At 36.7% G+C, this 13,849-nt stretch overlaps 1 protein-coding gene across 1 annotated transcript in view; it reads left to right on the top strand.

The window, feature by feature from the left end:
• ttc27 (tetratricopeptide repeat domain 27) overlaps positions 1–13,178 on the top strand; it is a 143,640-nt gene extending 130,462 nt beyond the window's left edge. Inside the window, exons 15-20 of the mRNA XM_061911092.1 lie at positions 2,195–2,247; positions 2,384–2,549; positions 7,135–7,332; positions 7,404–7,515; positions 10,752–10,852; positions 11,717–13,178. Of these exons, the coding sequence (XP_061767076.1) occupies positions 2,195–2,247; positions 2,384–2,549; positions 7,135–7,332; positions 7,404–7,515; positions 10,752–10,852; positions 11,717–11,842 (756 nt within the window). The 3' untranslated portion in view covers positions 11,843–13,178. The remainder of the gene's footprint in view (positions 1–2,194; positions 2,248–2,383; positions 2,550–7,134; positions 7,333–7,403; positions 7,516–10,751; positions 10,853–11,716) is intronic.
• Positions 13,179–13,849: the final 671 nt, after the last annotated feature.

The raw sequence follows: 13,849 nt of genomic DNA, 5'->3' as shown, positions 1-13,849 counted from the left end.
GTCAGCGCATTGTATCTCACTGAATACCACTGATTTTCACACGCTTTTTGTCATACGTGTAACTATGATAAAGGACACATGTTTTGGCGTGTTCATAGTTTGCTTAACAATAATAGAATATTCTTATATGCTATAAATGACCAGAGGTCCAAGATCAAAACTGGGAATAATAATCTCAGAGAAGGGGAAAAAAACGGTCAGCTATTTTTAAATTGAAGAAACAATATGATTAGGTTATATATACATGTGTATATCCTACATTAACAATGTATGAATATAGTAGATATCTATATATCTTACGGACCAATAGACTTTATCTCTGTTGCTGCAACAGCAGAGAGTTTATTCTGTCTTGACACTTTGTATTGATATTTTCTAATACATTCTTCCCGTAAACGATCATGTTCACAGTGATTGTTTTATATGTATTTTTTATGTATGTTGCTTTGGATAAAAGTGTCTGCCAAATACTTAAACATATACAGTATAAACACTTGAAAGTCTTTGTATCAGCTAAAGCCACCAATCTGTTTCATTGGATTCAGAATCAAACCAAATTCTCTCTTACCCAACAAAGTTAGTATTTGAATATTGTTACTTGAAGACTTATTCCTGGTTACAGTTATACTGTTCAGAGAGTATTGTCTTGTGTTTTGCCTAAAATGATGAATGCATTATAATCAGGTGAATTTTGTTTTAGGTGGGGCTGAAAGCTTGTAAACCAAATACCAGTAGGGGGGTCATCCTCCTCCAGAAGATTTCTTTGTGATTTTCATATACAAATATTGAAGATCTTTGCTCCTTCACAACTCTGTGATAATATTCTTTTCACAAAATACTACCAATAGTATGTTAATGTTAAATCTTACTTGTGAAAAGTAATCCCCCGGTTCCTATTTTCAACAGTCCACTCATTTAAGCAGGAAAACGCTGAACACCAGCCTGGCATCTTTGTTTTCTACCTCTCAACTGTCAGTTTAGGCTGCTCTCCAGCTCCTCATTACCAATTCAAGATGGTGGCCAAATTGCTCGCGTCACAGCAGCCAATGCTGGGTTTACTTACAGTATAATATGTCTATGGTTATAACGTCATTGCAAACACTACAATCTGTTGCGTCCACTGCAGTTTGCTACCTTATTCATACTTTTTGTCAAGTGATTTTTTTTTAAGCAGAGCTGCATGAGGTACACATAGTAACGTAACGTTAGACGGTGGTCAGGAGCACCGCGTATTTTAGCCACCTACAAAAAGACAAATATAGTCAAATAAAGGTCAGTTAAAATGTATATTATACTAAGAATATGTGTACAAATTCCATAGGACCCTGACATCTAAAAAGTACAACTCTGTTCATTGTTATGTTCATGTATTTATGGTTTTCATGTGTACGCACACTTTAAAACACATACAGTTTGAGATGAGATCAATGAGATAAGGTAAAAACAGGTTGGAAACTGCTCTGGAACTAGTTCCAATGCAATATGCCATGGAAATACAATGATAACACTTTTGTGCAAATAATTACAGTTGCACTTGTTTTTTCAAATGTGTTTATTCTGTAAAGGAATGAGTTACATGTTTAAAATTACTGGTTAATCGTGCTATTATGAAGTGCAATGTCAGCACTATTTTCTTTTATAATAAATACATACAGCGTTTTAAAAGCATACACAATCTGTGTAAATATATTAGTCTGTGGTTAAAATGACTTGAAATGACTCGAAACTCAAAATGCAGGACTTGGGACTTGACTTGAGACTTTTCAGTTTTGACTTGGACTTGACTCGAGACTTGCCTGTCTTGACTCGAGACTTGACTTGGACTTGAGGGCAAAGACTTGAGACTTACTTGTGACTTGCAAAACAATGACTTGGTCCCACCTCTGCATTTTACCATGCATAATTTCACCGTCCTTTTCTTTGACACACATGCATTAAGAAGAATTTAGCTCACTCTTGAACGGAAAATGTTCACTATAAAGAAGAAAAGTGGTGTTGTCCTTTCACAGTGCAGTGTTGTTCTACAATACATTCATTTTCCTTTAGTTTAATATTAATAATTCATGGGATTAACTTTATTATAAAACCAGAACTGCCTGTAGTTTTATCAAGCATTAGAATGATTTGTGTCTGTTTCTGCTTTGTGAAAAAATCTAACATTTTTTTCTATTTTCAAATTGTATTCTACTTCTAGAATGCAGAAGCCTGGAACAACCTCTCTATGGCGTACATTCGCCTAAGAAACAAGTAAGTGGCCCCAAGTTTGATGGACTTTATTAGCACGGATCACATTTGTCCAGGTAGTGAAACACCACATGTGTCCAGATGGCGCTGACAGAAACATTCCACCAGATTGAGTATCTGCTGTGTCATTTTTATCCAGAAACAAAGCCTTCCGCACCCTACAGGAAGCCATTAAGTGTAACTACGAACACTGGCAGATTTGGGAGAACTTCATTGTTGTCAGTATTGATATCGGTGCCTTCTCTGAAGCCATCAAGAGTTACCATCGTTTAATGGATCTAAGGGACAGCTACAAGGACATCAAGGTAAAAAAACACATTCATGATGTACTTTTTAAGAAACGTACTGTAATGATCGAATCCCTAACCTTAACAATCTGCTGATTTTTTTAGACTGTTGACTTTTTTCTGCTTGATACATGGACACAAAAATGCCTTAAACCTTTCTTTAGTCTAGAATATAAAACATTTTAATCTTGCATGATGTACAAAATGAGGTCTCAGGTACTGAAAATATAAATCCAGCATATGCAGACAATTAGGTTGCAGGGAATTGGAGGCCATGTTGACTCTTCGGCTTATTCCCAATCATCCCCTTCGTCTTACCCTTTGTAAGTGAGGGGCAAGATGAAGTGGTAAAAAATATACCCCTGAAAAGAGAGACGCCACTCTCTTCTTGCTACTTCATCACGTCAAGCTGTTTGTTGACTGAGACAAAGGCAGGAAACATACTGCTATACTATACCTAACATCACAGTTATCACACAGATAATAATTAGGGATAATGGCTTTTTTGCCGATATTCCGATATTGTCCAACTCTTAATTACCGATACTGATATCAACCGATACCGATATATACATTCGTGGAATTAACACATCATTGTGCTTAATTTTGTTGTGATGCCCCGCTGGATGCATTAAACAATGTAACAAGGTTTACCAAAATAAATCAACTCAAGTTATGGAAAAAAATGCCAACATGGCACTGCCATATTCATTATTGAAGTCACAAAGTGCATTATTTTTTTTAACATGACTTAAAACAGCAGCTTGTAATTTGGGACATGCTCTCCCTGAGAGAGCATGAGCAGGTTGAGGTGGGCAGGGTTGAGGCCGGAGGGGATGGCGGGGGGTTGTTTATTGTTGCGTCCCGGAAGAGTTAGTTCTGCAAAGGGATTCTGGGTATTTGTTCTGTTGTGTTCAATTTGTGTGACAGTGCGGATGTTCTCCCGAAATGTTTGTCATTCTTGTTTGGTGTGGGTTCACAGTGTGGCGCATATTTGTAACAGTGTTAAAGTTGTTTATACGGCCACTGTCAGTGTGACCTGCGTGGCTGTTGAGCAAGTATGCAAGGCATTCACTTGTGTATGTGATAAGCCGTAGATATTATGTGACTGGGCCGGCACACAAAGGCAGTGCCAAAAAGGTTTATTGGCGCTCTGTACTTCATCCTACGCCCATGTACACAGCAGCGTTTTAAATGGTCATATATTTCACTTTTTGAAACCAATACTGATAATTTACGATGTTACATTTTAAAGCATTTATTATTGCACATCTATAATAATAAGCTATAAAAACTAAAGGTCACAGTATTTAGAAGCTACAAATGAGTTGCATCATGACAAGTGATTTTAAAATGAAAAAAACATTTCAAACATGGCTAATGTACATTTTAAAAGTGGATTAGCTGGATAATCATTTATGAAATTTAGTAAAATGTAATGTAGTTAGTTTGCTGCTGGTGTCATGACATCTCATAACATTTACACTAGTTGTACATTAATTCGTCGCGTATGCTGGCTTGTATGACTCGTGATTTTAAAACAAAATAAAACGTTACAACATGACTATATTTCTGTGTAGTTGTAAAGGACTGAATAACTGATAAAACACAAGTGTCATTATTATGAAAATTAATAATCATTGTAATGATTTACTCTTACATGCTTTTTGCTCAGCATTCTTCTCATAACAATTGGTCAGGACCAGTGCTGTGCAAAATGGACCAAATATGTATCTCGATAAAAGTCTTTTTTTTTTATCCCGGTAATGCGATATAGTAATTTTTTCTTCAAACTATATATAAAGTTAAAAACAATTTTTTTCTTTTTGATATTGCATTGAGGGACAGCAGCGCTCATACCCCAACAGGCTTCTCCAGCTTTGCTCCCACAGCGTACATACAGGAACTCCTTCATTCAGCACTCTGGTTTATAGCTATCATAAACGTGTTCAAGTCATTCACAACATCTAGTATGGGGAGCTTCAGCTTAAAAGTTAAACAGCTTTAATGTTGTTACTGCTGTCTTTTCTGTACATACAATTTGATAAGTTGTTTTCATCAGCACTTTTCCTGTCATTGCTTTTAAATGGACAAAGGTTCAATAGTTATGGTAAATGGGTTGTACTTGTATAGCGCTATTCCACCTTCAAGGTACTCAAAGCGCTTTGACACTATTTCCACATTCAGGCATTCGTGCACACATTCTGTATAGAAACTGATGGCTGGAGCTGCTTAACCATGACCCATAGTTATTTTTGTAACATCTTGATGAGCAGTACAGTTACAGTATAAATAATTATTTTCTGTAAGAAGTAGTCATTTGTATTGTTTGTTAACAAATGCCTATAAATTGCTTAAAGGGGAACTGCACTTTCTTTGGGAATTTTTACAATTTTGAAAGACATGACGACAAATGTTTTTTTGTTTGGTTTTTTTATGCATGAAATGCATTGGGAGGTCCTCTATTCCGCCCATAAAATCCTATACATAACCTTACAAAAAACGCCAACAATACTCCATTTACATTTTGTGATTTGAATATTAATCAGAATCAGAAATTCTGTATTAATTTCCGGGAGGAAATTTGGGTGTTAGCATTGCTCTTCATGTATACAGCATAAGGAATAAATGAGAGATGATTAAAAAGCAATATATTAAAATGAGCAATACAAAAAACATAGTACCAAGTATAACTACTCTGATATATGCAAAGTGGACAAGATTTACATAGTGAGTAAACCAGATTGGCAGTGTAAAGCAGTTATTTTACATTTATAAACCTAAAAGTGTAAAATATAGTGGAATTTTAAGCACGTATTAGTGATATTGTAATATAACACTAACGCAAACATACTATTTATAGCGGCACTGTTATCACAAGCGTGTGTGCCTGTTTACATCATAGAGAAATAAGCTGCTTCCTTGCTTGTGGAAGTTTATTGATCATAAATCGTGCATCTCACCATGATAGAAGAAGGGTGAGGACGTAGTCCGACAAGTTGGTACACTTTGACAGCCAATTTAGACCCACTAATGGTGAGAACAACACGAAAAGATGCTTCGTTCCACCCTTCTTTTCTTTGCAAAGATTATGAGTCATACCTCATCTAAATGGGAATATAACAAGATTTTAGCAATTGGCATCTTAATGACGGCAGACATTGTACAATAACTGATGTTTTTGTTATGTTTGTTGTCTCTCATAAAGTCTGCAGTGAGTGGATGTTGGTTAAAAAAAGCAAATGATTGGATGCATTTTTTAAATTAATGCGCCGCGTATGCCTAAAATTATCACAATACGCAAATATTAAATGTCATTATAAATGTGGCCGTTACTACATTACGTATAGACTTTGATCATTTTTATAAAACCATAATGGAGGTGTTTGGACAGTTTCTTTAAGGGCTTTATAGGCAAAATAGAGCACAGGCTCTTTAGCTGGGGTGTCAAACGTGCGGTCCGCAGGCCCGATCAGGCCCGCGGGATGAATTTGCTAAGTATAAAAGTGAGCCGGAATTTTTGAATGAAAGAAACTGCTGTTGTAGATGTGTCCACTAGATGTCACAATAGCAATTCTTTGTGTATTTGGAAATGATTCTACATATCCATCCATCCATTTTCTACCGCTTATTCCCTTTTGGGGTCGCGGGGGGCGCTGGCGCCTATCTCAGCTACAATCGGGCGGAAGGCGGCGTACACCCTGGACAAGTCGCTACCTCATCGCAGGGCCAACACAGATAGACAGACAATATTAGCACTCACATTCACAAAAATTAAATTTGATTTTGATATTTTTTTATTTTGAAAGATTGAAAATTAACACCAATGCGTTGACTGATGAACATTATCACATAAATTATTCAGAAAGTATGAACAACGACAAATTTGAACATTATTACATAAATTATTCAGAAAGTATAAATAACGACAAATTAAAACATTGTCACATAAATTATTCAGAAAGTATAAATAACGACAAAGATACAATACTATTAAATGCGACATGTTAGTGTAAAAGAAAACAACATTGTGATTTGTACAGAAAGTGCTTGTTCTATTCTTAATAAAAAAAAACAACAATCTGTAGTTCTCTTTATTTTTAAGTTGTTGTGCTGTGATTTTACCAGTCTTTGCCCATTTGGGACCAAAAATGAGTTTTACACCCCTGTTCTATTGTAAGCAGACTATTGATCGCATTTATTTAACATTTCAAATGCATTAAAAAAAGTAAGACGTGTTCTTGTCTTACATAATGGTTGTGAAAGATAAGCAACAAAGTCCAGTTCAACTTTTAAGCTATTTTTAATGCCTGAATTAGAGCCATTAAATATTTTTACGCTTCATAATCCGATTAGAAGACTAATTGTTAAAATAGTCTATGACTGTTTGCCTATCAAAATAGTTGTTAGTTGCTATCCTAGTGCAGAGAGTCAAGGACAGAACCACCCTCCTTATATGCAGGTCACACCCTGTGTGTAGGGCCCCGCGTTGTAAAATGTCAATCAATAAATGCCCTTTGACCTCAGTGGGGTCTTGTAAGGCAACCATGCTGACTGTGTCAGGAAGTTTAGCAAATGACGTGTTCTTGTGTACCTTCTTCAGATTATTCAGATCCTGGTGCGTGCTGTTGTTGAGAAGCTGACGGACAATCAAGGCGAGCCGGCAGCGTCTCTGCAGCCCAAACTACGAGAACTTTTGGGACGGGTCAGTTCTCGCCAAAGCAGCGACCCTGAAATATGGCGGCAGTATGCAGTACTGTACGGTGGCGGTCACAGCGCCTTACCAGAGGACAACGACAAGGTTTGTGGCACCTATAATATTGTGGTTTTATAAGTTTGGCCCCTTTTCTTAACCCATTCTTGCTGTTTTAGGCACAACAGTTCTTGTCCAAAGCTTTTCGCTGCGAAATACAAGCTGCTGGATGGGAGAAAGAAACATGTCTTTTTAAAAACGTCATCAGAAGAGCCATCAATATGGGAGAAGGTGCGTACATGTTTCAAACATAGTACTACTATATTACACAGTACTGTTGTATGACAGCACTACTACACAACTCAGTATTACTAACAAGTACTACTAACTAACACAGTACTACTACACAACACAGTACTACTATGCAACATAGCACTACTAATTCAGTAGTACTGTACAACCCAGTACTAAATTACAATGCAGTACCACTATACTACAAAGTACTAATATACTACACAGTAATATTGTACAACACGGTTCTATTGTATAACATAATACTATTGTACTACACAGTACTAATTTACAACACCTATACTTCACAGTACTATTGTAGAACACAGTCGTACTATATTACACAGTACAATTGTACAAGAGTGCTATTGTATAACACAGTACTACTGTCCTACACATTACTAATTTACAATGCAGTACTACTATCCAACACAGTACTACTATACAACACAATACTATTGTATAACACAGTACTATTGTACAACACATCACTATACTACACTATAGTACAACACAGTACTATTTTACAAGGCAGTACTACTGTACTTCAAAGCACTATTATACTACACATAGTTTTATTGTACAACACCGCACTAGTGGACTCCACAGTACTAATTTACAAAGCAGTACTACTATACTGCATATTACTATAATATGTAATACTATTGTAAAACACAGTACTACTTTACTACATAGTACTAATTTACAACACTGTACTACTCTATAACAAAGTACTACTCTACAACACAGTACTAGTGTAAAACACAGTACTATTGAACCACACAGTACTATTGTACAACACAGTACTATTAAACACGGTTCTATTGTACAAACCCCGTTTCCATATAAGTTGGGAAATTGTGTTAGATGTAAATATAAATGGAATACAATGATTTGCAAATAATTTTCAACCCATATTCAGTTGAATATGCTACAAAGACAACATATTTGATGTTCAAATTGATAAACTTTTTTTTTTTGCAAATAATAATTAACTTTAGAATTTGATGCCAGCAACACGTGACAAAGAAGTTGGGAAAGGTGGCAATAAATACTGATAAAGTTCAGGAATGCTCATCAAACACTTATTTGGAACATCCCACAGGTGTGCAGGCTAATCGGCAACAGGTGGGTGCCATGATTGGGTATAAAAACAACTTCCCAAAAAATGCTCAGTCTTTCACGAGAAAAGATTGGGCAAGGTACACCCCTTTGTCCACAACTGTGTGAGCAAATAGTCAAACAGTTTAAGAACAACGTTTCTCAAAGTGCAATTGCAAGAAATTTAGGCGTTTTAACATCCACGGTCCATAATATCATCAAAAGGTTCAGAGAATCTGGAGAAATCACTCCACGTAAGCGGCATGGCCGTAAACCAACATTGAATGACCGTGACCTTCAATCCCTCAGACGGCTCTGTATCAAAAACAGACATCAATCTCTAAAGGATATCATCACATGGGCTCAGGAACACTTCAGAAAACCACTGTCACTAAATACAGTTCGTCGCTACATCTGTAAGTGCAAGTTAAAGCTGTACTATGCAAAGTGAAAGCCATTTATCAACAACATCCAGAAACGCCGCCGGCTTCGCTGGGCCCGAGATCATCTAAGATGGACTGATGCAAAGTGAAAAAGTGTTCTGTGGTGTGACGAGTCCACATCTCAAATTGTTTTTGGAAATATTCGACATCGTGTCATCCGGACCATAGGGGAATCGAACCATCCAGGCTGTTATTGATGTTAAGTTCAAAAGCCAGCATCTGTAATGGTTTGGGGGTGGATTAGTGCCCAAGGCATGGTTAACTTACACATCTGTGAAGGCACCATTAATGCTGAAAGGTACATACAGATTTTGGAACAACATATGCTGCCATCTAAGCACCGTCTTTTTCATGGATGCCCCTGCTTATTTCAGCAAGACATTCAGCTCGTGTTAAAACAGCGTGGCTTTGTAAAAAAAAGAGTGCGGGTACTTTCCTGGCCAGCGTGCAGTCTAGACCTGTCTCCCATCGAAAATGTGTGGCGCTTTATGAAGCGTAAAATACGACAGCGGAGACCTTGGACTGTTGAACGACTGAAGCTCTACATAAAACTAGAATGGGAAAGAATTCCACTTTCAAAGCTTCAACAATTAGTTTCCTCAGTTCCCAAACGTTTATTGAGTGTTGTTAAAAGAAAGGGTGATGTAACACAGTGGTGAACATGCCATTTCCCAACTACTTTGGCACGTGTTGCAGCCATGAAGTTCTAAGTTAATTATTATTTGCAAAAAAAATATTTAAGTCTATGAGTTTGAACATCAATTATCATGTCTTTGTAGTGCATTCAATTGAATATGGGTTGAAAATGATTTGCATATCATTGTATTCTGTTTATATTTACATCTAAAACAATTTCCCAACTTATATGGAGACAGGGTTGTACAACACATTAGTACTATACTACACAATACTATTGTACAACACACTTACCATACAAAACTAATTTACATCACAATACGACTATAACAGTGCTACTTCACTACACAATACTATTGTACAACACTTGACTATTGTATAACACAGTACTATTATACTACACAGTACTATTGTACAACACAGTACTACTATACTACCCAGTACTAATTTACAACACATTACTGCTATACTACACGGTACAATGTAGTATTAATTTACAACGCAGTACATTGTACAACACAGTATGATTATTCAACATAGTACGACTATACTACACAGTTATGTTGTACAACACAGTATTATTATTCAACCTAGCACTCATATACAACACAGTATATGATACAACATAGTGTTATTATTAAACATAGTACAAATTCACAACACAGTACTACAATGCAACACAGATGTATTATTCAAAGTAATACTAATTCTAATTTACAACACAGTATTATTATTCAACATGCAGTAATACTACTATACTACTCCATACTCATTTACAACATAGTTCCACAATACAACACAGTATCATTAGTCATCATACAGTAGTACTACTATACCACAAAGTACTAATTGACAACACAGTACTACTATGCAACACAGTGCTGTACAACATCCATTTCAGGTTCATTAAAAGCAAAGTCATTGCAGTAGAAAAATATGTATTTGATTTGCTGATGTAGTCAGTTTAATACCTTAGAAACACATGAAGATCATGTCATGATTAACTGTTGATATTTTGCCAAAGATGAGCACTCATTAAATACGTTGTGTTGCCAGTGAGCATCAGTTGCAGTGAGAAGAAGAAGAATTCAGCAGAAGCTCTTCAGATGCTTTCTTCAGCTCGTCTCAGCCTGAAGAGTTTGCTCACCAAAGCTAAGGTATTGTTTTCAATAACAAGCCATGTGACACCACACTCACTCTCATCTCTCATTGGTCAGCAGTTGGCTCGTCTGATCTTAGTTTTCTTACCGATATGCTCATATTACCCAACACTTTATTTCCGATACTGATATCAACTGATATCTAGTGATACTGATAAAAGCTGTTCTGCCCTCAAACTAATGTCAGTGCGTTGTTATTTGTCACAAATGAACACTGTCTGTGCAAAATAAGGCAAATACTGTAATGTAAGTTAGCGGTGTCCTGATTATACTTTTTTCCCTCCGTTATGATAGCGATATCAGAGCCTTGGGTATTGGCCGATACTGATGCAATATGATATCAGCAGGATTCATACATACTTGCAGTGTGGAATGTTAGAAAATGTTTCATCAAGTGAAATTACTCAAACAGGAACCAACGGTAGGTATGAACAAGACTAACGTATTTATTATGAACGTCTGGAATGGACTCATGTTGTCTTTCGGTTGAAATGGAGCGGTCATTGTTTTTTGGAAACATCTTGTGGACACAATAAGTCATGAAGTTTCAGTTTACGACGCAGTAAGTTGAATGATGCAGACATGTTTGTGGATACTTTCTACTACGCTTCTGCTTTGGACACTTTGTATGTGTAAGTAATATGCAGCTATAATTATTTGATACTTGTTTTAATTGACAAGCATCACAACAAAATTAGGCATAATAATGTGTTAATTCCACGACTGATATATCGGTATCGATTGATATCAGAATCAATAATTAAGAGTTGGTCAGTATCGAAATATCGGATATCTGCAAAAAAGCCATTATCGGACATCTCGAGTATGTTTCTTTCACAAGCTTCTCTTCACCTCCAACAGCAAACACACACTGACATGGAGTCTGGTGCCATCCATGCTGATCTGCAGGATGACGTCGTTGAGCTGGAGCAACTCGTCACACAATTACAGGAACTTTGTGCACAACTACGAACACAATCCCGGTGAACATTGTCTCACCCCTTCAGCCAAATGTCTTTATGTCCAATCACCAATAATCCACCTTCTTATTATTAGTACTAAAAAGTGGAAATCAACACTACTGATCGACCACTTTTGTTTTTTAATGTTTTTAAAAGGTATATTGTCCATAATTATGTAAACAACTTCAATGATGATTTAAAGGCCTACTGAAACCCACTACTACCCACCACGCAGTCTGATAGTTTATATATCAATGATGAAATATTAACATTGCAACACATTCCAATACAGCCTTTTTAGTTTACTAAATTGCAATTTTAAATTTCCCAGGAGTTTTTTCTTGAAAACGTCACGTAATGATGACGTGTAGGCGTGACGTCACAGGCTCTTAGGGAATATGAGGGCTGCGCACACACACAGCTAAAAGTCGTCTGCTTTAACGGCATAATTACAAAGTATTTTGGACATCTGTGTTGCTGAATCTTTTGAAATTTGTTCAATTAATATTGGAGAAGTCAAAGTAGAAAGATAGAGTTGGGAAGCTTTAGCCACACAAACACTAGGTGATTCCTTGTTTAAAATTCCTGGAGGTGAAAGTTTACTATGGATCAGAGCGCGGTCAAGCGAACATGGATCCTGACCGAATGTCAACCAGCAGGTTTCGGTGAGAAAATTGTGGTAAAAAGTCGCTTCTTACCGGAGATCAGCTGAGCTTGTGCCGTCCATAAAGCTGCCGTTGAATTCGCTGAGACATTGGCGTCAAGACACCTGCGGACAAACCCCTCTGACTATCAGGTACTATTAAACTCACTAAAACACTAGCAACACAATAGAAAGATAAGGGATTTTCCCGAATTGTCCTAGTAAATGTGTCTAAAAACATCTAAATCCGTCCCAATGCAATCACGTTTTTTTTTTTTACTCGTTTTTTATTTATTTTTTTTTTTTCTAGTTCGTCGCTATCAATATCCTCAAACACAAATCTTTCATCCTCGCTAAAATTAATGGGGAAATTGTCGTTTTCTCGGTCCGAATAGCTGCTTTTGTTGGAGGCTCCCATTAGAAACATCAACATGTGACATCATCGTCTGCGACTTCCGGTAAAGACAGGGCTTTTCTGTTAGCACCAAAAGTTGCGAACTTTATCGTGGATGTTCTCTACTAAATCCTTTCAGCAAAAATATGGCAATATCGCAAAATGATCAAGTATGACACATAGAATGGACCTGCTATCCCCGTTTAAATAAGAAAATCTCATTTCAGTAGGCCTTTACGGAAAGCTTCAAAACAACATATGAGTGTTTTTCATTTATTTTGCAAACTTGTGCATCCCAGAAGAATAAAACCACTTGGCTTGAAATTCATTGTATTTGCATTGCACATTGTGCAAGACCACAGAATATCTGCACACATGTTCACACCTTGTAGATTTCATGATGAGAAAGACAAACTAATGTGTAACATGGAGTTAGCATGTCTGCTTTACTTGCAGGTTCTCCCAGGGTTTTTGTACCTCACTTGTGGAGTTCAAACGTGGTGAGATAGTGGTGTTAAAAAGTGTCAATAGTGTGACTGACCACACAAGTGATCTACAAGAGAAGCTGACTCAAATTCCCAGATAAAATGAAAATAGCAAAACTCGTACCAATTCATAAGACTGGAAACAAACACCAGTATACAAATTACTCTTTTTCTACTTCCATATATTTTAAATGATTGAAAAAATGTTCAATATCAGATTGGACAAATTCATAAATAAAAATGAAACCCATCCATCCATTCATTTTCTACCGCTTTGTCCCTTTCTAAGTCGCGGGGGTGCTGTTGCCTATGTCAGCTGCATTTGGTGCGTAAGGTGGAGTACACCCTGGACAAGTCGCCACCTCGTCACTCACAGATAATACAGATAGAGAGCCAATATTTCAACATCAATGGCATTCATCAAAATAACCTAAGAACTCGCTAATGCAATAGATAGCAAAAAATGTGCTGCTGCAGTGTTTATGGATTCAATAAAAACATTCGACACAA

Source organism: Nerophis ophidion, linkage group LG09, assembly GCF_033978795.1.
Source record: "Nerophis ophidion isolate RoL-2023_Sa linkage group LG09, RoL_Noph_v1.0, whole genome shotgun sequence".
Classification (NCBI taxonomy): Eukaryota; Metazoa; Chordata; class Actinopteri; order Syngnathiformes; family Syngnathidae; genus Nerophis; species Nerophis ophidion.
This window is presented reverse-complemented; position numbering and strand designations above follow the sequence as displayed.